This window comes from Hypanus sabinus, chromosome 12 (assembly GCF_030144855.1).
Source record: "Hypanus sabinus isolate sHypSab1 chromosome 12, sHypSab1.hap1, whole genome shotgun sequence".
Lineage (NCBI taxonomy): Eukaryota > Metazoa > Chordata > Chondrichthyes > Myliobatiformes > Dasyatidae > Hypanus > Hypanus sabinus.
The window spans coordinates 33901230-33923354 of record NC_082717.1 but is presented as its reverse complement, the minus strand read 5'-3'; the positions used below and the strand labels follow the sequence as shown (position 1 = coordinate 33923354).

The following is a 22125-nucleotide window of genomic DNA, read 5'->3' as shown; positions in this document are numbered from 1 at the left end:
AACAAGATTTCAAGCTCCTGACTCAATTATTTGCTTTGCATCAGGGAAGCCAAAGGTTATAACAGTTTCGAGAAAAAGGGCAATGTGGTGCAACAGCACTTTCTCTCTCTTCGCAAGAACTTATCAGACACTTTCTTCCTAACGTATAAACACTTCAACATCAGACCGTCCATTCTCTCCAGATATGGAATTCGACCCAAATTCATCTTGCGGCTTGCTCTGGAGACCTCCACACAAAACTGAAAGCCAGGCTTGTCATCCAGATAACCTCTGGGGCAAGAACAAAAAATTTTGTTCTTGTTCTTAGGTACTTCAATAAATATCCAAGTCTGAAATTTAGAATTAAAAGAAATATAATAGATCTTGCATTGACATTGTACTTTTTTATTGGGTCTTACTTTTTTATTGGGTCTTAAAACAAACATTACACATTTAGATCCTGTTGCATACAGTACATTTGGCACACAATAAGGTTTACAATGAAATAACACTACGGATGGCAGGAGAGTTAAAATACATCCATGAAGAAAACAACTTTTGTACAAACAAAGCATCACAAAAAAAACAGAAACTAAACTTAGAACATTTTGATTCAGCCAGACTCATTCTGTACATTACTTAAGTTAAAAGAGGTAATTTATTTTGCTTTGTTTTTGGAGACAAACCTTTCATTGCTCTCCATAAAGCAGACATGCGATTGTTTTCTTCTATGTAAAAGAAAATGAATGAGATAGAAGAAGCACAGAGATAGAAATACAGCCACTTTCTTTTTGCATTGAAGTTGGCAGAAGTGGGAAAGGAGAAGACCTAACTACAGACGGGGAAGCTTTACAACTTGCTTCCACAGTTAAGAGCTATAAATGTCTTATAATTGAGCTAGGAGGTAATAAAGAATTTTGTGAATGTAAACCAATAATGGATGGTCAAGGAAAAGTGGATAATGAGGGAATGATTATCTGTCCATGCAAAGTTTTCACAATCATAGTCAGAGAGTCATACAGCACGGAAGGAGACTCTTTGTCCCACCGAGTCTGCACTGTCCATCAAGCACCCAATTACATTAATTGAACCAACTTGATTACCTGTCATATTTTCTTATAACTGTACAATCTAAATACAAGTGTGCTTAAGTCCAAGGCCTGCTTTATATCAATATCACCATGAGTCTCATGCTTAAAACAGTAGATTGAAGTTTGAGGAATGTACGGGATGCTAAAAATGTTTCAACCTTTAAGTTCTGCATACACAAAGGCCTCTTGCCACATAAATAATTAAAAATGCCCCTTCAACTTGAAACTACTCTGACGAACTTGCCTTAAGAGAGCAACTGTAACAACACTGCAAACATCTGCAATAATATCCGTCTTCCTGTTTAATAATACCCTTAATGCAGTTTGAAGCATTCTACAAGATCTCCAGTATAGCTTAATACAAGGTAATGACATTGGGCAACAAAAAATCAACTTGTTAGACAGCAATTTAAACAAATACACAGAGTATTGCACATGGACATTATCATTAATTACTTTATTTCAATGACTAATATATATATATAATATATATATATATAATATGCCTGAACATGCAGCAGTTGATACTGTTCATTGAACTCCACAGGCCTTGCAGCAAACAGTATTTACAACTTTTTTTTGCCTGTACAAAAAGCAAAGAGCCCTTTTTTTTTAGTGCTACCTTGCGACTCACAAGTACTTCTTTACATCTGGGGATCCAGATGCATCAGTTAATGTGGGTCCCAGTGACTGGGATACCAATCCAGTAAAATTATAAGTGACTTTAGGGGCACGCGGTGCGTGCGCAAACACACACACACCCACCCACACGCACACACACATCCCTATATATTTATTCACATTCACACACACATGAAGTACTAAAATAAAATACAACCAGAAAGGACCGCTTATTAGCATACACGCACATTATCATATCCTTAACCAGAGTCACAATTTTCAGAGTATTATTCATTGGTCAAAACAATGTCCTCCATCCTAATCTTGTCAGTTTTTGTGTGATTTGATTGTCAGTTGTCTACATTGCCTGGGTGTAATTCATACCCTCAATTCTTAGTTAAAAATAAGATACACATTTAAAAAAATATAGTACAGTTGAGGGGCAGTAGTATAAACAAGAATTTGTGCAATGTGCCAAATTAACACACTACTATAACAAATGTGTCAGATAACTCTGGTTTTGGTGACAAGCATTGGTTTTAAATAAAGCCTACAATTCAGTGCAATGTGATTGTTCAAGATCTAGGTTACAGCAAGACTTACACTGTATGCTGTAGGACAGTCACCAAAGAACTGAGAAGTCAGTGAGATGAGTGCACAATCATGACTGACTCACAATCTACTTGGTTGAGTATTCATCCAGGTTAGACAGCACCCAGAGGTTTAATGTGATTTCACACACCCTAATTCACTAAAAATTGCACAAAAAGTGACAATTTAAAACAGTGTAAAATCTCCACAAAAAGAAAAAAAGTAATAAAATAAACCACTCTGTAACCCTTTATCTTTGCCTGAGCAATTTCCACACTGGTGGAATAATCAACTGATTGGCAAGACAAGCCAGCCAATGGTTGACTTTCCTAAGCTTCAATTTCCAAGTCAAGCTCTGGTATGTAGTTCTGTTTCACGTGCTCTGTTGACACACAGCTATTCCACTTCCTTGTACTGGAGTTCCTGCTGTATATGAATGAACCTGCAGTACTACTAGTAATTAGTACTTTTAATACTGTTTGCATTACACACACAAGTTTCTTCTGTCAAGCCCCGCTTCAATGAAGGGCTGAAAATATGGGCAACATAATCATCTCTAAACAGAAAATAAAGAATTAAAATCATGGAGTGCATTAATTTAAATTGAAACAAAGTAGAAACATAAACACTTATTACTGCAGGGAAATACAGGTACTACACAGTACTAAGTGACTCGATCCTAAAAACTTGCTAGATTTCTCAGACCATTGCATGGTATTGGTATGTCAGGCAGAACCAGGATGTCTTAGGCTATTGACTCTTCACCAAAATAAGAGAAACCTTTAAATTCATCTTGGTTTATTTGCTTAACAATAGCATCATCCACCAACGTCAATACAGGTTCCTCACGTGTGAAGTCTTGGTCAAAGTTGTTCACATCCCTTTTGGTTTTCTAAAAGAAGAATAATGAGAAATGTTTTATTAAGACAGATATTAACAGTAGATTTTGAACCTGAGAAATAAAAACATATTGAATCAAAGATTTAAGCACCAAACACTGTAATATTAGTTACAATAATTGAAACTTTCTGTCTCCATTGCGTAAAAGAGGTGACGTTTATATAGGCATGTTCGACTCCTCAACTATCTGTGCACCTTAACTGCAAAGTTTACCACCTATAATGTGCTTAGCAACAACTTGCCAAGACTTGTCAGCATTTGTAAAGGCCTGCACCTCAGCTGCCTAGAATGACAAGGTCTGTAATTGCATGTGCTTTGCATGCTGATTGGAAATATATCCGTATCTCTGTGTAAATGATCCAGAGACTCCATAATTAATAGTTCAACTTTCAGGACCTTCATCCTAAATACTTCAAATATTCAAGAAGAAAGCTTCATACTGTCTTGTTGAGCAATTAGTAACATTAATTACATGCCAACTTAATGGAAGGTTGTTGATAGTGCAGATCGGTATAACATCTAGCTGACAATTAACAAGGGTGCACCTTAAAGAGCATGGTTCACCCACTGCTCTATTCCCTCTACACTCATGGCTGTGTGGCTAGGCACAGGTCAAATGCCTTCTATAAATTCACTGATGACACCACTGTTGTTGGCAGAATTTCTGATGGTGAGGAGGCGGTATATAAGAGTGAGAAAGATTAGCTGCTTGAGGGGTGACACAAGAACAACCTCGTGCTCAACATCAGCAAGACCAAAGAATGGACTGTGAACTTCTGGAAGGAAAAGTTAGAACACACAGCAGTCCTCATTGAGGGGTCAGTGGTGAAAAGTGCAAGCAGTTTCAAGTTCCTGGATGTCAATATCTCAAAGGATCTGTTCTGGGCCCAACTCATTGATGCAATCATGAAGAAGATGCACTGGCAGCTCTACTTCATTTGCAGCTTAAGGAGATTTGGTGTGTCGCCAAAGACTCTTACAAATTTATACAGATATACAATAGAGAGCATTCTGACTGGTTGTATCACAACTTGATCTGGAGCCTTTGATACACAGGATAGCAAGACACTGCATAGGATTATAGGCTCAGTCTGTTCCAATTGCTGGGACAACCCTCCCGACCGTTGAGGATATCTTCAAATGGTGGTGTCCCTGGAATCGAAAACTTGGTGGGTGCGAGCTGAGGCATTTTGGTGAGAATGACTGACAGAAGTTTTGAAATGGCCTGGCTTTCCTTCATACCAATATATACAAACTAAGTTGTGTCTGTTGTAAATCCATTGGTTAAGATCTTGGTTTGCATGCTGTTATGAAGCAGATGCAAGGTGGAGACAAATTTGGGAAGAAAGCTGCAAAATCCCTGCAAAACTTTACTACGTGGTGCATGCCCTCTTCTCACTATTACCATCAAGAGGGAGGTACAGGAGCCTGAAGACCCACAAACAACAATGAACTTACTCCTATTATAAGGTCAGAAATAAGGATAGTCCCTGATGTCTGCACAATGTTCAATTCTGTTTGAAACTCTTCAGTAAACGAAGCAGTCCAGAGCTGCATATAGCAGGATCTTGGCAACAATCTCTATTAGCCTGGTTAGTGGCAAGTAACATTCGCATCAGGAAATTGCCAAATGATGACCATCTCCAACAAGTATTATGTCAAAATACTATCATTTACAAAGAGCACTTGTTTTACCCAGGCCACTGCAAAGAAATATCTCAACATAAGACAGCAGGGGCATGGGACATGACAACTGCATGCTTACTTCAAGTTGCGTGCAATTCTGATTTGGAAATAAATTTCTGGTCCTTCATTGTCAGTGGATCTACTATATGCTGGAACTCCTTATCCATTAGCACCATGAGAGTTACCTGCACCTGAAAGAGTGTAGCTGTTTAAGAAGGCCACTTGTCATCTTTTTCTTAAGTGCAAACAGGGATTGGCAATAGCCAGTAGGTGCCCACTGGACAGCCAGTGGATGCCTAGATTGTGACAACTTAATTAACAAAGAAGTGCTGAATGAAAAACCTAACCTTATATTGCATACAAATTGAGTCTGGGAGGCTTCGTTGTCCATTCGAAATCTGTGTAAAATTCACGCATAAGAATTTAGAGACTTGCATTGCTAAAACTTGGTTAGGCAGGAGGCAGATACATTCAAAATACCTGAAACTGTTTTGATTGCTTGAGTCAGGATCTAATTCTGAGCAGTAACATAGATCAAGTATGATACAAAAGTTTTTTTTCTTTTAATAAAATTTCAATTTAATGTGAGAGAGAGGGAGCGTGTGTGTGTGTGTGTGTGTGTGTGTGTGTGTATTTGTGCAAGCTGTGTTCCTACATGTCTGGATATGTCTGAAAGTTCATGAACTTTAAGGTTTCGAACCACTTTCAGTGCAGACATTCATTCGACAGTTATAGTTGTGGTTAGTGCAGAGGAGTAATATGGCACTGGGTGACTGTGGTTTAACCACACACCAGTGCCCTCTTCATCACCTTTCTCAATAACTTCTCTGAAACCTCGATGTAGATGTCAAATGAGATTCTCCCAGACATACAATGTCCTATAATTACTGTGCAGTTGACTTGTCAGATAAGCAGGAAATGGAAAAGCTGTGCAGACTGATTGAATGAACCACCCAAACCACAAAGAGCACACTTAGAATTCCTTCAGACGTTGATACGAAGTTCTTCAACGATTCATTCTATGCACTTAAATATATATTCTTTCCTTTGACATTAGTTTTGTCGTTATTGAAGTTATCCTCCCCCCCCCGACATTTTGTTGAAGCATTTCAATTAGTAATATAATTCAACAACCCTAGCGAAGATAGCACGCTGCAACCTTATCTTAAAAACTGAAAAGAACAGTAAATGACTCTGCTCCACAACTCGAGGGTTCTGAACTCGATCCTGACCTGGACTGCTGTCTGTGCAAAGCTGTACATTCTCCCCGTGACACCATGACTTCCAGCTTGTTGCTCTGTTTTCCTCCAACATCCCAAAGATGAGCTGGCATATAATTAACCATTGTAAGTGTAGGTAAGTGGGAGTAGAAAGAAAGATTTGAGGGGAGTTTATGAGTTTATGTTTGTGGGAGACTAAGTTGCAAGCAAATGGGGGAAGAAAAGGAGAAAGGCACTAAAGAGGCATCTCTACTATGAATCAGCATGGATTTGATGGGCTGAGAGACAGGAGTATGAAGTAACAATTAGAGATCTCCAAACAGGAGAGTCTAAGTTGTTTACTATTTTCAATATTTGTTCAGAATTTGCTGCACTTTCGTCCATCTCTTCTTCTGCTTCCTCCTTGAAAGGAGGCAATGACCCCCCACCCCACCATGCTTTCTTTTTTTGTTCACCAGGATGTCATTAAATCGATCATACTCTGCTATTTTGTCATTTTAAGAATGATGGCCATCAAACCAATCTTCATCCCCCGTTAACAACTCTCCTGTCAGCATGTTCCAACTGTACAAATCATTAGAGGGAACCACACTTGAAGGTACGATCTGTACAAAAGAGACAAGTTACACCTGAACCTGAAGGGGACCAATATCCTTAAGGGCAGGTTTGCTAGAACTGTTGGGAAGGGTTTAAACTAATTTGGTAAGGAGATGGGCTCAGGGTGGGGTGAGCTGGTGTACAAGCAGAGGCTTGTGAGACTGTTACAAAGGACTGGCAGATGATAGGCCAAAGTTGCAGTCAGTGGAATGAGTTGCAGTATAACAGGGGTGGACAAAATCAAAAAGGGTGGTGAATAGAGGACTGAAGGTGACTGATCTTGCCTGTGTACCTGATTCACAAGCTCCTGCACATACTGTGTTGGGTAGAAAACAGGTTCGTTTGGAAGCTCTCATTGTATGTCATTTCTAAGTGTTGAAATGGCTGTGGAGCTCAGAGAATGCCTGGGTGGTTAACCACAGCTGTTTTTGCAACGAGAAGGCCTAATGGATAAGGCTTCTGATTCTTGACGTGAAGTTATCAGAAAATTGCAAGTTCGAGTCCTGTTGCAGTTGTTTGGGAAGCTCGCTGGGGGTGCAGTGGCATCTGCACCGGACTTCAAGGCGAGTGGTTCCAGGTTCAATCCGAGCCAGCACCTCGCGTGCTTTCTATCTGTGCTGGGTTGAGCATCGAACTAGCAATTTGGCCTCTTTTGAACTGACAGAACCTGGAGACGAAAGTCACGGCCCGGCTGGGGTGCTGGTCAGGCCTTCTCAGGGTGCTTCCCTATCGAGGCAGGGTGGTGGTCATTAACCAGCTGGTGGCCTCCATGTTGTGGTACCGGATGGTCACCTTGGCCCCTCCTACCTTCTTTGTCATGAGAATACCCAGGAAGTTAGTGGACTTCTTTTGGGGTAACAGGAAACACTGGGTCTCCGCAGCAGTCTTGAATCTCCCGGTGAGAGAGGGCGGACAGTCACTTGTGTGCATACGTATGCGACTGGCGGTTCTCCACCGTAGGGCCCAGCAGAGATTCCTATAAGCCAAGCACCCTCCCAAGTGGCACGTGTTGGCGACATTCTTTCTCCGGAGGAGCTGCTGTCTTTATAATGACACACGGCTACCACCGGCGAGCGTCAGCCATGCTGCTTTGCAGAGTCTGTCCAGCTTCTATCAGGACCTATTGAGAGTCTGGAACATGGTTGCCTTAGGCCGGGAATCCCCTCCTCTGGCAGAATTCGGAGTCCTGGCCGACCCTTGCCCTACCTCAATGGATGTCGGTGCGGCTCAGGTGTGTGGACAGTCTCAGGCTGAGCTGCTTGTCAGCCCAGGCCCCGCAATCTTATCCGAGAGCCGAGTCCACACAACTTGAGCCATCTCTCCTCGACACCCACAGTCCCATTCAGGGATGCAATTAGGAGGTATCTGTGTGGGCTGCTGCTCTACACCCTCCACTTCCTTGCCCTTGCCCACCATCCTGACATGCCATAGCGGTCAGTCTTTCCACCTGGAAGTCCCTTTATGAAGGAGTTCTTCCCATGCACCTGGGGGATCTGGGGTGGAGGCTGCTGCATAGCGTTGTGCCCTGTAATAAGTTCTCAAGTTTGTACATGGATCTCCCCTCCTCATGTCACTTCTGCGGGCTGGAGGAGAACGTGTTCCACATGTACATGGAGTGGGTGATTCCGCAGCCCCTTTTTAAAGTATCTGCATGGGCTGCTTTTTACCTTCTGGTTGCATTTTAGCCCCAACCTATTGATATACGGTCATCCAGTAAGGAGGGGGCATGGAGGGATGAGGATGTCCTTGTCAACTTGCTCCTGGGGCTGGTGAAATCAGCCATCCGTGGGTCTTGGAAATGGGTGGCGGGAGGATCTGCCCGGGTAGACTGCTTGGCAATGTTCAGGGGGTACGCTCATGGCCGGGTAAATATTGAGAAGGAACACGTGCAGTCCACGGTGACCATAGAGGCGTTCCGGGACTTTTGGGCTCTGCAGGGGGTTATTGCCATCATAGTCAGAGATGGGAACATTTTAGTTTAATGTGTATTATCTATTTGTGGTGAAGTAATTGTGTTAGTCACTGTTTTGTATATATTGCACTGAATTTATAATAAAGTTATTTTGTATATATAAAAAAAGACTGTTTCACAGATAACTACAGAAGATTGAACTCTTGGAGGTGAGATTGGCCATTTAAATGATATTGGTGCAAAGTAAGCAACCTTAAAGGCACCTGTTGGAATCATGACAACCAAATTACCATTATGTTTAGAAACAAAATTAACTAGTTTAGAACATTAAGAACCATAGAACATTACAGCACAGAAAGAGGCCTTTTGGCCCTTCTTGGCTATGCCGAACCATTTTTCTGCCTAGTCCCACTGACTTGCACCTGGACCTTCCGTACCCCTCTCATCCATGTACTTGTCCAAGTTTTTCTTAAATGTTAAAAGTGAGCCTGCATTCACCACTTCAATTGGCAGCTCATTCCACACTCCCACCACTCTCTGTGTGAAGAAGCTCCCCCTAATGTTCCCTTTAAACTTTTCCCTTTTCACCCTTAACCCATGTCCTCTGGTTTTTTTCTCCCCTAGCCTCAGTGGAAAAAGCCTGCTTGCATTCACTCTATCTATACCCATCATAATTTTACACAACTCTATCGAATCTCCCCTCATTCTTCTATGCTCCAGGGAATAAAGTTCCAAACTATTCAATCTTGCTCTATAACTCAGTTTCTCAAGTCCCGGCAACATCCTTGTTTACACAGAACGTAAACCATTGGAACACAATAGAGGCCTTTTGGCCCACAATGTTGTGCCAATCTTTTAACCTACTCTAGGAACAATCTAACTCTTCCCTCCTACGTAGTCCTCCACTTTTCTAAGATCCATACATCTATCAATGAGTCTGGTGAATATTTCTGTATATCTGCCTCTACTACTCCTCCTGGCAGTGTGTTCCATGTACCCAGCATTTCTGTGGAAAATAATGAACTCTGTTATCCGCTCTATACCGTTCTCCAATCACTTTAAAATTATGCCCCCTTGTGTTAGCCATTTCCACCCTGGGTAACAGTCTCTGGCTCTCCACTAGATCTATGCCTCTTATCATCTTGTACGCCTCTAATCCTCTTTCACTCTAAAGAGAATTTCTGCTGTAAACTCAGAATTTTTGAATGCACGTCATACAATTACAAAGTGCCTAATCAAACTTCCAGAGGGGTATAGTCTGATCTGGAAATGATTGCAATGCATTCCACTCTGGAAATCATTGATTCTTATTCACAGAGTGCAAATAAAGAGCAGGCAATTGTTAAAAATTCTGAAATAATTATGCCCCAGTGTAGTAACTATACTTAATTTCACCACTATTTTAATGGATTTAATAGAATTATTATAAAGCATATTTTAATTTAGAAAAAATCCACTGTAATAAAAAGTAGCAGCTAAATTCTTTCCTGTTTTGAAGCATGCCGCATTTTACCCAATTTCTCATAATCTTGACAAGAACTCTTCAATCCGATTTTACACAGGATATATAAGATTGCTCGGTAACCTTTCCCAATGTTTCATTTTACCTAATGCCTACAATTGAAATTCACAACAGGAGTTCTCAAAGCCTTCTGGACTTCGCAATTTTGTTTTGATGAAATGTGTTATGACCAGGCTGATTTACAGTATTATAGCAAGTAACACGAGCACAGATATACTGTAAGTGCATGTTATTGCAGCTCCACAATTTCTGTAATTTTAGTTTCTGCATCTGACCATGACTTCCAAAAAGTTAACCATTTAATTAAACATCATTCCTTTCATTTCCTACAAATTTAACACCATTAAATTGATTATTGATTATTTTACCTCACTGAATACAAAGTCGCTACACAAAAACCTCATGAAGTTCAACAGTCCATTCTGTAATTTTCCAGTTACACCAAATGTTGTATCACAATCTTTTGTATCAAACTGATAAAGCATTTTAAAATAGAAAAGGAACAAAAAGGTTTAAGGAGGGCTAACCTGAATTTAAGAAACTTGGCAGATTAAGTTTGGAGATGAGCAAAAGACCAGAATTAGTGTGCCTGTCTGGAAGCAGTTTACAAAGTTGTGAGAAACCATAAGGGAACATGAAAAGGGTGAGGGTAGAACTGTGATTAACTGCAAATGTTTTAAAGAGAGCAAAAAATAGGGCTACTAGATGAATGGGAATTTGATCTTTGTGCCAAAATTTTGTAGAGGAGGAGCTGAAGGCTATTCGGTTCGTTGAACTAATATTTTACAAATTTTATCGATTTCTGCTTTCTCACATACAATATTGATTGTGTGGATAGCCAGAGGCTTTTTCCCCAGGGCTAAAATGGCTAACACGAGGAGATATAGCTTAAGGTATTTGGAAGTAGGTACAAAGGGAATATCACACAGAGAGTGGTGGGTGTGTGGAATGCACTGCCAGCAAAAGTGGTAGAGGTGGATACAACAGGGTCTTTTAAGCTTAGTAAAATAGAGGGCTATGAGTAGGGAAATTCTAGATAGTTTCTAGCATAGGCTACAAGGTTGGCACAATATTTTAGGCTGACGGGCCTGTAATGTGCAGTAGATTTCTATGTTTCTATGAAAGATAGATAGATAATTTATTGATTCCAAAGGAACTTGCAGTTTCACAGTAGCATTACAAGTGCACCCATACATAAATATTAGGAGAGAAATAAGAATAAAAAATAAGTTACCTCAGTCAGTCGAACAGGAGGGGGTCATCACTTCTCTAGCTATAGGTTGACTCATTATAGAGCCAAATGGCCAAGGGTAAGAATGACTTCATACAGCGCTCTTTGGAGCAGCACATTTGTCTTAGTCTATTCCTAAAAGTGGTCCTCTGTTTATCCAAGGTGGCATGCAGAGGGTGAGAAACATTGTCCAGAATTGCCAGGAGTTTCCGTAGGGTCCTTTGTTCTACAACAGCTTCCAGTGTGTCCAGTTTGACTCATATAACAGGGACAGCGTTTCTAATCAGTTTACTGAGCCTGTTGGCACCACCAGGATTGATACACCACCATGTATTGATGCCATTGCCCCAGAACACCACTGCAGAGAAGATTGTACTGGCTACAACTTGTGAAGGAGAGGCCTGCTGCCAGAGGATTGAACTGCTGATCTAGAGACAGAATTTCTGATCCCAAGGCAGTTGGGAAATGTAAATTCCATCAATGCAATAAAATCTTGAATGAAAGGATATCTTTTGTAATAGTAAAATTTGACTAATTCTTAAAAGGTGGACCTTAAAAGATGACGGCACCCAACGGCAACTCCTTTGCTTGCATCTTCGGGAATCGCTCTATTTCTCTTTGATGTCTCTTTTTGTCCCTTTCAAGGTTCTTTTGAAGACCCTGACCTGGAGTTATACGCTGACTTTGGTTCTTTGCAGAAATGTGACGCACTCTCGGGGCCTCATGACCAGCTGCTTTTCGATATGCCAAGGATGCGGCCCAGAAGTCTAGAACACCTTCAGGGTGCAGGATTTTTGTAGCTCTGGAGGTGGGTGGATTCAAGGACAGTACTGCCACCTAATGTGTCGTGGGAGATGGAAGATTGCAAGCGGCGAGCTGGCTGGGGGCTGTGTGCCCAGAGACCTGAGTTCTTTGAGCACAGAGCTTGGAAAAAGTGACGCAACAGGTTTTAACATCATAAATCAGCAAGTTGCTTTGTTTTGTCTCTCCTCTTGCTGTGAAATGGGGATATCTCTTTTTCCCTTATTGGGGGAGGGAGGGAGAGGGAGAGGGAGGGAGGGAGAGAGAGAGAGGGAGGGAGGGAGAGGGAGAGGGAGGGAGAGAGAGAGAGAGAGAGAGGGAGAGGGAGAGGGAGAGGGAGAGGGAGGGAGAGAGAGGGAGGGAGGAGAGGGAGAGGGGGAGAGAGAGAGAGAGAGAGAGAGAGAGAGAGGGAGAGGGAAAGGGAGAGGGAGAGAGAGACACAGATACACACTGTGGTATGTTAAATTACCGGGTAAACAAGTATTCTTTGGAGTACTGAGAGTCTGTGTCTTTACTGATGCTTTGCTGCATGCTTGAGTGCTCACTGGGGGGTGCCGATGCTTTTTTGCTGGAAGGGGCCATTGTTTTGCTGCTGCTTATGTGTGGGAGGGGGAGTTGGGGGGGGGGCTTTGGGGTTTTAGCATTTCACTGTCATTCATTCTTTGGGGTACTCCTGTGTTTTTGTGGATGTTTGCGAAGAAAAAGAATTTCAGGATGTATATTGTATACATTCCTCTGACTTTAAATGTACCTATTAAAACCTATTGAAAATTGCCTTCAGTGAGGTTTCAGCAAGTTAATCACTTGAGAGGCAATTAGAGATCAGAATAAATACTGCCTAAATGAATTTACTATGAATGAACGTAAAAAGAAGTGGCCAAAATTCAAATGCATACCATATTTCTCTTTGGATTTGCTTATTACATCCAAATTGGAAATATAATTGTGATATTTCTGATTCAGGAAAATCTGACCAGTTACTTCTAGGTGCAACTCAGCCTTGTGTGCCTGATATGGTATGGGATGATTCCAATCTCCTTTCAATGAGTGAGGAACATTATCTGGGGGGAAATTATGTCGCATTTTTCTAAGGTATCTGCTATCATGGGGAAACACTGATATCTTACCCCCCTCGCAGCACAATCTCCCAGTCTTCCTCTCGACTCAAAGCCTTTCAAAAGGGCTCCAGCAATCAGGTATACTACCCACCTCCAGATTCTAATCGTCAAATAATCTTCTTCAACTATTTCCTACCAAAGGCTCGGATCCCTAGCCAGCCCCTTTCCTTTTGTAGAGGCTCCAATTTTCAGCCTCAACGCCTCCAATTTCCAACTCTATTCATACTAATCCCCTAGTCACTTCCAGCTCTTGCTCTGTTCAGGTCAGGGCTGCATTTCCACTGTCCTGAACAACCCCCCCCACCCCCCAAGATCAGAACCTAAACTGCATATTAAGTGTGCAACATACCATCAGTAGTTCCTGCAGTCCTGGACTCTGCTGAATTTTGTAGCAAAGGCTCACACCCAAATGGATTTGCACTGACCCTTCAAAATGCCTTTATTGCCACTTTGATTCAATATGTATTTTATCTTTAAATCTGGAAACGAGTTGCATTCCTTGTTCCTTGTTTACACTTTAAATCACATACTGTAGCTTAACCAGTGATTCTTGAAAAGAACTTTCCCCATTTTTGCTGCTACATAAGCCAGCAGGCAAAAACCCCTAATTCTTTTGTGATTTCCCAATGGATATTCCATTGGTAGAGTAGGCTAAAGCTTGATGCTAATTGGAAGTTACAAGCAATGTCCTGTGTTACACTGTCATTGTACTGGAATGACCTTTCCCTGAAATTCCTGAAAATTCGTCTCAGAAGGCCAATCCAGTGATTAAGCTTTAGTCTTTTTATTTCTTATTTGGAATAGAAAGTAGTTCAGAATTAAATGATTATGAGGTCAAATTCTGTGGGGGACAAAAGGTTGAATGGAGTGCTGTGACTAGATATGATGTATTTCTTGACACTGACCAAAATATAGAAAACACAGGAGAACAGGCAAACTGTATTGGTTGAACTGCTACCACTCTGGAGATGAGACCAGGCAAATGCTACATCTCTCTGTATACAGAGGCAAGATTAACCAGTCAGTCACTTTGATCCAGTCCCACATATCACATATTGGTCAGTTATACTAGGTACACGATCAAAAGTGTTAGGTGTGGCACAAAAAGACCTTTACAAAACTTAACACTGCTCATAGATCTTCTATTGCTTGTCATCTCTATCTCTACCATTAGAAATTGATGAAGACAGAAGCACAAGACCCTGCAGAGACTGGAATCTGGAGTAACACTAGAGATCTAGAGATCTGGAGGAACTCAGCAGGTTAGGCAGCACCTACAGAGGAAGATGAACAGTTCATGTTCCAGGTTGAGGCTGCAGATAAAGGGTCTTGAATCAAAACATTAATTGTTTATTTCCCACTGTGGGAAATCTAATTGTTCATGACCCATTGGGTTCCTCCGGCTACTTTGTATATTGCTGCAAATAGGAGAATATTTGTTCATATGAGACCTAGGATACAGCCGATATGAAATACTAAATTTGACATATAAACTTTAAAGTTTTAAGAAACTTGATACAATAATATTTGTTTTGAGGCCAACATTTACCAGTAAAAAGACAGGCAAATAATATTCTCCATTATAGCCTTAAAAAGCATAGTTAATAAGCTCGTGCACCCACATTTTCAATGTTTTTCTCAATTATACTGAAATACCTTTAATCAGTGCTATGTATTTCTTTAAATGGTAATGAACTGCAATGTACTTACTATCCTTGGTTTAAAAGGGGGTTTGATTTTCTTCTGTTCCAGTAGCACCCAGTCAATCTCCTTAAAAAATGGGTGTTGTTTAATTGCCTCCTCCCCACCTTGAGATGTCACGCAACCCAGACGTTTATTTGGGCTCTTAGTCATGAACTAAAACAGAGAAAGACAAGATGTAAAATATTGGATTTGTTTGTCATTTCATAGAAAATGAAATCAAACATGTAATATTTCCTGATATATAACAGCGTAATAGAGCCATAACAAACAATGCAACTGTCAGTCATTTGGGAGAAAACAATAGGACAGAAATTATTCAAATTTACAAAAGTTGGGATAAGACAGTAAAATAGCTTTATGAGATTTGAAGCGTTAGGGAGCCAGCAAGAATGAAAAGGATTTTCAAATTAGCACATTAGTCACATTTCATGAATACTTTGGAGGTAATTATAGTGATGTAGCTTCTTAATTCATCAGTTTATTAACAAGGCTACTGGGAAAAGTATGTATGTAAGAAGCAGATCTAATTATATCTTAAAAGATTTGAAAATTGGGTTTTGGGCACATCAGCCTTGATTAAAATCATATAGTCTGTCTTGAATTGGTTTGGATTTTGTTAGCTTTATTTTAAACATGTGGCCAAAAATATAGTCTGTGTACAATGTAATTATTCAGGACATTCATTGTGACGCAAAGACCAACATAATGTAGTCTGTAAAAGAGTTATTGAAAATGTTCAAAGGAACATATGATTGGCATTCAGTCTGACAATTGCATGGGTTCCTGAAAACGTGGATATGAGTTTCCAAGTCTTCTAATGTCTGGCTCCTAGAAATTCTTCAAAGGGCAGATGCCAGGAAGTATTTCTTTACATAGAGGGTGGCTGACATTTGGAATGGATTGGCAGGAAGCACAGTTAAAACTAAGACAATTGACTCATTTAGGAAATAACCTGATGCTGTAATGGGAAAACTGTAGGTCTTACATTTCAAGGGATGGCAAGATCAAATGACCAAAAAGGCTGTCTTCATGTGATATAATGTGTGACTTTATGAAAACCCTTGAATTACCTTTGGAGAAGGAGACTGGTTATAAAACTTGGACTCTGATCTCAATTTTAGAGGCTACAAGGCTAAAAAAATAGCAAATCTTAGGCCAGTTTAATGACTAAGAAAAGGAATTACCTTTAATTGCACACTGGTAGAATCCTGACTTCCACTGATCAAGAGAACACAATAAAATTCTAGGTACAGGAACTTTTTCTGTGTTCTGCAACATCTTGGTGGTAAAATAAAACTTAGTCTGATTTTTATCATCTGATGTAAGATCAATAGCATGAAACACTAATTTTATTTTTGCCTCAACAAACACAGCCTGCTTCCAACAATTACTGTTCTTACATTCAGTTTCTAGCAACTTGTCACTGTGCGCGCTGGCAACATCTGAAGCCAGGCATGGACGAATGACGGACTCCCATGTAGGGACGGAAACACGAGTTTATGCATTTGAATACCAACAAAACATTGCTGGCATGAGCGAGTGACACTGCGTGACAAAACATTTTCAACACAAAGACCTCGTGATGCGCGCTAATCGGGTATCCGCTGTAAATTATCACAAAAGACGGAAAACCCATGTCAGTCACAATAAACTTGTCAAGATTAAACAGAAAACACAAGGGCTTAATGACTAGTTAAGACAACCATTAATAAATATGGGCTCTTGAGACACCTGGAAGCCCAACTTTCTACAGGTTGTTGCACAGGCCTGCAGGAGTCAAGACACAATTGTTCTATTTTGCTTATGTAACAGAATTTTATTTTGTTCGCTTAGGTAGAATCTGATGGAGGCAGACAATTTGTCCCTCTTTGAACTGCCTGAATTTTATGCCTTTGAAAAAATTTCAATAAAAATAAAGTCACCATTGTAAAACTCAATTAAAATTTACCAACCAGGCAATGAAGAAATTCTACCCCAATCTTCTTTGGGAGTTGTTATTGGTCACCTAATAATTGCTCCACAGAAAGTGGTTGAAGAAACCAAACATTTTCTCAAATGACCTTTATTCAGTAACTCTTCTGAAACATGTATGGGCATGAGTGTTGGGTGAAGATAGGACCAAACTCGTATATTATATCATTATTTCTTCCACTTTCACAAATGAAGACTGGCTACGTCAGCAGCATGTTCTGATACAGCAGCCTCTCTTGGTCCAAACAAAGGTGCAATTGTTCGTTCTTTGTCTCTTTTACAATCACAAGACACTGTTGGATATTAAGGACATCAAGTACGTCATATCTACCCCAATAGTGAGTTGCTGGACACAATGCAGGAAATAACTAGCATGGGCATTTTTCTTGTGATTGGAAGACCCTGTTGGACTTTGGTAATGCAGAATACTGCGAGTCCGATCCACTAGATCATTAGTGGGACTGATAGCAGGGGAGCTGTGTTGCTTCTGTTTTGTGCAGATAACGCTCTCAAGCCTTGGTGGGATCACCTGTTGCTGTCGCTGGTGAAGGAGACACCAGAGCTAGCTTTGTACATTTGGATTCTCTACTGGTTTGGGGGTGTGGTCCTCCCATCAGTGCTGCCCTCTTGTGTTCACTGCTGGGAAGATAAATTTGGATTGTGTTCACCTGTGGTTGAACTTTGCGAAATGAGGAACTGCTGTAGTTTGTTCTTGCTGAAATGTGGTTCCAGGACAACCAACCTACAGGGCATGGGACTCAGGAAAAGTTGCTACATTATTACTATTTTTGTATATTATTTTTTCTGTGTTATTTTGTGTGTTTTTCTGCTCTCATTATTATATGTGCTCCATGAGCTGTGTGCGACTGTTGGTACTGTGTATTGCAGCTTGGACTCAGAGCAAAGTTTTTTTTGTTTGCCTATATTCCCGTGAATGGTTGAATGACAATTGAACTTGACATTGGAGAACTGCTGACAACCATGGTGTATCAGAAGAGGAGAATAAAAGTTGGTCCCTGGGAGAAATTAGAAAAGACTCATATTTTGTAAACAATATCTGTTTCATTCATCCATTTTCTGGAATCTGAACACCAAAACCTAGCCATTAACCATGATCTCCAAATAATTACTTATCCATTAATTTTCACCAATTCTGATATGACATGAAGTGCTAATTTTGATATCCAATTTGCTTACACATCATCTCTTAAATACCAAGCAAATCTGAGGCCGCATATTCTTCAGCAAGTGACTACTTCCTGATTTTCCAGATTTTCCACCACCCACGGGCATAAGTCAGGAGCACAATGGGTTCCAGCCCACTTCTTTGGATAAGTGTAGCTCACACAACTCTCAAGAAGTTCAATACCATCCAGGACAGAGAAACTACTTGACTGGGCTCCCATCTATACTCTGGCTGAAGCCAGGCAGATGGGTTGTTAGAACTGTCCACCTTACTTCTCTAAGCTCTAGGCATGTTTAACTGGCAGGGAAGATACCTGCCCACACCAGGTACTGCCCTTTGTGGTTTGCCTGCAATCTCCCTAGACAGTTTGAACAGACTCCGCAATGACTTTCTTTCCAGTTGATGACATTGGGAAGTGGATATAGTGGCTGAGGAGGCCTAAGCCAGCAGCTTATACATCCTTGCAAAATCATAGAGCTCCCCACCACCTAACATTGAGGACCCTCTCCACAACTCAAATCTTTTCCGTGGAATCGCCTTAGCAGTTGATCATAGTACTTAAATGGTATCATCAAGAGGCCACCAATCTTAGTGATTTTACTTTGGGTGTTTTCAACTGCTGCCAAGCTCAGGAATACGCAAAGCTATCTGGTAGTACTGGGCCCAGATATACTGAGCCTCAATTTTAGAGCAGGAAGAATATTGTTCACATTGCTGCCCACATACCCAAGATTTATCCAGAGTTAAAGTTAGCACTCTCTATTCCATTTGCAATTTTTATAGTCTATTGCTAATTGTGGATTCTTAGCTTTCTATTTGCCATCCTGATAAGAATTTTACTACCTTGGGTGTTACAGATTTCAAGGTTCTTCAATGCATTCTCTGCCTGGAACAACTCTCATTATAGTATGTCCTGCATTGCTAATCTGCTAACCTGCCCATGTTCTCCTGTTACTTACTCCTGCAGTCTTCTTGTTGGCCTAAGACCAAAACATTTATACATGTAATAGTTTATTATGGTTGAATTAGTTCTCTAAATAGTTGGAGTATTACAGTGATTTACTATAATATGGTCTTAAAAACAATTTTTTAATTCAAATAATGGACTTATGCCACAATAAACACACTCAGAATTTAACATATAACCTAAGGCGTGGCTCAGGTCACTCATTTAGTTAAAAACGTTTTTCAGTAAATATTTTAGAACGTCACTACATTTAACTCAGAAATGCAGTATTTCCTTATTTAACCATTGATTGACTCTTCCAAGTGGTTCTAAGTTTTGCTGTATTTTCCATGGAAAATGTATACAGCAATAAAGTGCACACATCAAGGGCAGTTTATACAATTAAAAATATAAACAGCATAAGATTTAAAATCAAATGTAGGTGATATCAGACTAATGGTCTTTGATTTGAAACACTGACTTGGTTACTTTTGGCTTGATCTGCTGAGTATTCCCAGCATTTTTTGTTTTAATTGTATCGTCAAAGCTCTGTATGACTACAAGACTTCTCTTCTTCTTTTCAGAATTCACTTTGCAAAACAAGACCAACGTTCCATTTACTTTCCTAGTTATTTCTGTATTTGCATTTTCTGTGTTTTGTGTGTGATGACATCCTGAACCTTCCTACAGCAGCATTGGCTGGTCTCTCTTCATTTCAATAATATTCTTTTTTACTTATTCATTTATTTATTTTAGAGAACATAACATTCCCCACATTATACTCCACCTGTCAGTTTGTTATTTATCTATAAGAATGTCTGAACTCATTTTTTTCACTTTATTTAGAGACACAGCATGGTAACAGGCCCGTCGTGTTCAACAAGCCTGTGCTGCCAAATTACACTCATCTGACCAATTAACCTACTAACCCATACATCTTTGGAAGGTGGGAGGAAACAAAAGCACCTGGAGGAAACCCATATGATCACTGGGAGAAATTACAAACTCCTTACAGTCAGTAACCTCTCCTTTGGCCTATAGTCAATCAGTTAGCCTCTCTCCCTCTCCCTCTTTCTATATTTTTTTTATTTTTTAAAGTTCTCCCTTCCTTTTAACCCCTCATTACCTACTACTGTTAAGATCCTGAAGACAGAAGTAATATATTTTTCACAATCTGTTGTTTCCATTTTTGCCATTTTTACCTCTCCAATCTTTTCTCCTAAGAGTCCAGCAGTTATTTTTGTTATTCTATCATCTTTTTATAAACGTAAAGGCTCTTACCATGATTTTCTACTTCTTTGTTGACTACCCTCAATCTATTTTCTCACCAGTTTTAGTTATCCTTTGGTGGTTTCTAAGACTTTTATTAATCTTCTGGCCCACCATCAGCCACAGATCGATAGTCCTTCAGAACATATCTGTGTGAAGTATTATGAAATATCTCCCTATATGTCAGCCACTGCTTAACTATCATTTTCCCTTGTAATTGATGTTTCCCATCCACTTTAGCTAATTCTACCGACATACCTTTGAAAATGCTTTTAAAGTTAAAACATTAGTTTGAGCTCACTGTCAAACTGAATGTGAAATTCTATCATGTCATTATCACTTTTCCTTAGAGGATTCTTCACCATGAAATCATTGATTATTCCTGTCTGATGACCAGATCCCTGCTTAGTTATATTAGATTCTGATCTACAGAACTGCCTGCAAACAGCATCTGAAGTCATCATTCAAAATCCCTTTGTCAATTCGCTATGTTCAATCTACATGAAGATTTAAACTGTCCATAATAATGGCAGTGACTCCTTCACATTATTGTTCAATACATATCCTGTTCTTTAGTGTAGGCAGAGAAAGCAGAATCTCCCAGTGGCCACACATTTTAATTCCACGTCCCATTCCCATTCTGATATGTCTATCCATGGCCTCCTCTAAGGCCAAGATGAAGCCACACTCAGGTTGGAGGAACAACACCTTATATACCATCTGGGTAGCCTCCAACCTGATGGCATGAACATTGACTTCTCTAACATCCGTTAATACCCCTCGTCCCCCTCTTAACCCATCCCTTATTTATTTATTTGTTACTCCCCCCCTTTTTTCTCTCCTTTTTTTTTCTATCTCTGCCCCTCTCACAATCACTCCTTGACTGTTCTCCATCTCCCTCTGGTGCTCCCCTCCCCTTTTCTTTCTCCCTAGGCCTCCCATCCCATGATTCTTTCCCTTCTCCAGCTGTGTATCCCTTTTGCCAATCAACTTTCCAGCTCCACCCCTTCCTGTCTTCTCCTAACATTTCATATTTTCCCCTTCCCCTCCTACTTTCAAATCTCTTACTACCTTTTCTTTCAGTTAGTCCTGACGAAAGGTCTTGGCCCGAAATGTCGACTGTTCTTCTTCCTATAGATGCTGCCTGTCCTTTTTCGTTCCACCAGCATTTTGTGTGTGTTCCTATTCTTTAGAGTAGCTACTCGTAGGGGCCTAAAAATCACTCTCACCTTTGAACTTCTCGCCCCTGTCGTTTCTTATTTCCATCTGAACAGATTCTTCTTGACCTTCTGAGATATAATTGTTACTCACTGTTCATCTCCTTTATGAAGAGTACTACTATGCATCATTTCTCTTTCAAGTTATCTGTTCAAGGTGTCAAATATCAGAGAATAAACACTTTCCCAACCTTGGCCATCCTAAGATAGCTCAGACCATTACTTCTTATTTCTATCTGTATCATCAATTCATCTACTTTGTTTTGAATGCTGTGGGCTTTTAATTGTTTTATTTTTCATTGTTTTCCTTATTCTGATTGTATTTATATATCAGTGCTTAGATCGTTGTGCTCTGTCCATTGCTATCATACTCCATTTCAAGTTCAATTTTAAGTTCCTGGCTGTTAATATCGCTGAAGATCTAACCTGCACACAACATATTGATGCAGCTAATAAGAAGGCAAGACAATGGCTGTATTTCAATTGGAGTTTGAGGAGATTTGGTTTGCCAACTGAAACACTCAAAAACTTTTACAGACATACTCTTACCATCGGGCAAGGGG

At 40.2% G+C, this 22125-nt stretch overlaps 1 protein-coding gene across 4 annotated transcripts in view; it reads right to left on the bottom strand.

Moving 5' to 3' along the window:
• Window positions 1-375: 375 nt before the first annotated feature.
• prkcea (protein kinase C, epsilon a) overlaps window positions 376-22125 on the bottom strand; it is a 616772-nt gene continuing 595022 nt past the window's right edge. For all 4 annotated transcript variants that reach the window (XM_059985743.1, XM_059985740.1, XM_059985741.1 and 1 more), the window contains 2 exons: window positions 14980-15126; window positions 376-3174 (listed from right to left, as the gene is read on the bottom strand). In XM_059985743.1, the coding sequence (XP_059841726.1) occupies window positions 3028-3174; window positions 14980-15126 (294 nt within the window). In that variant the 3' untranslated portion in view covers window positions 376-3027. The remainder of the gene's footprint in view (window positions 3175-14979; window positions 15127-22125) is intronic.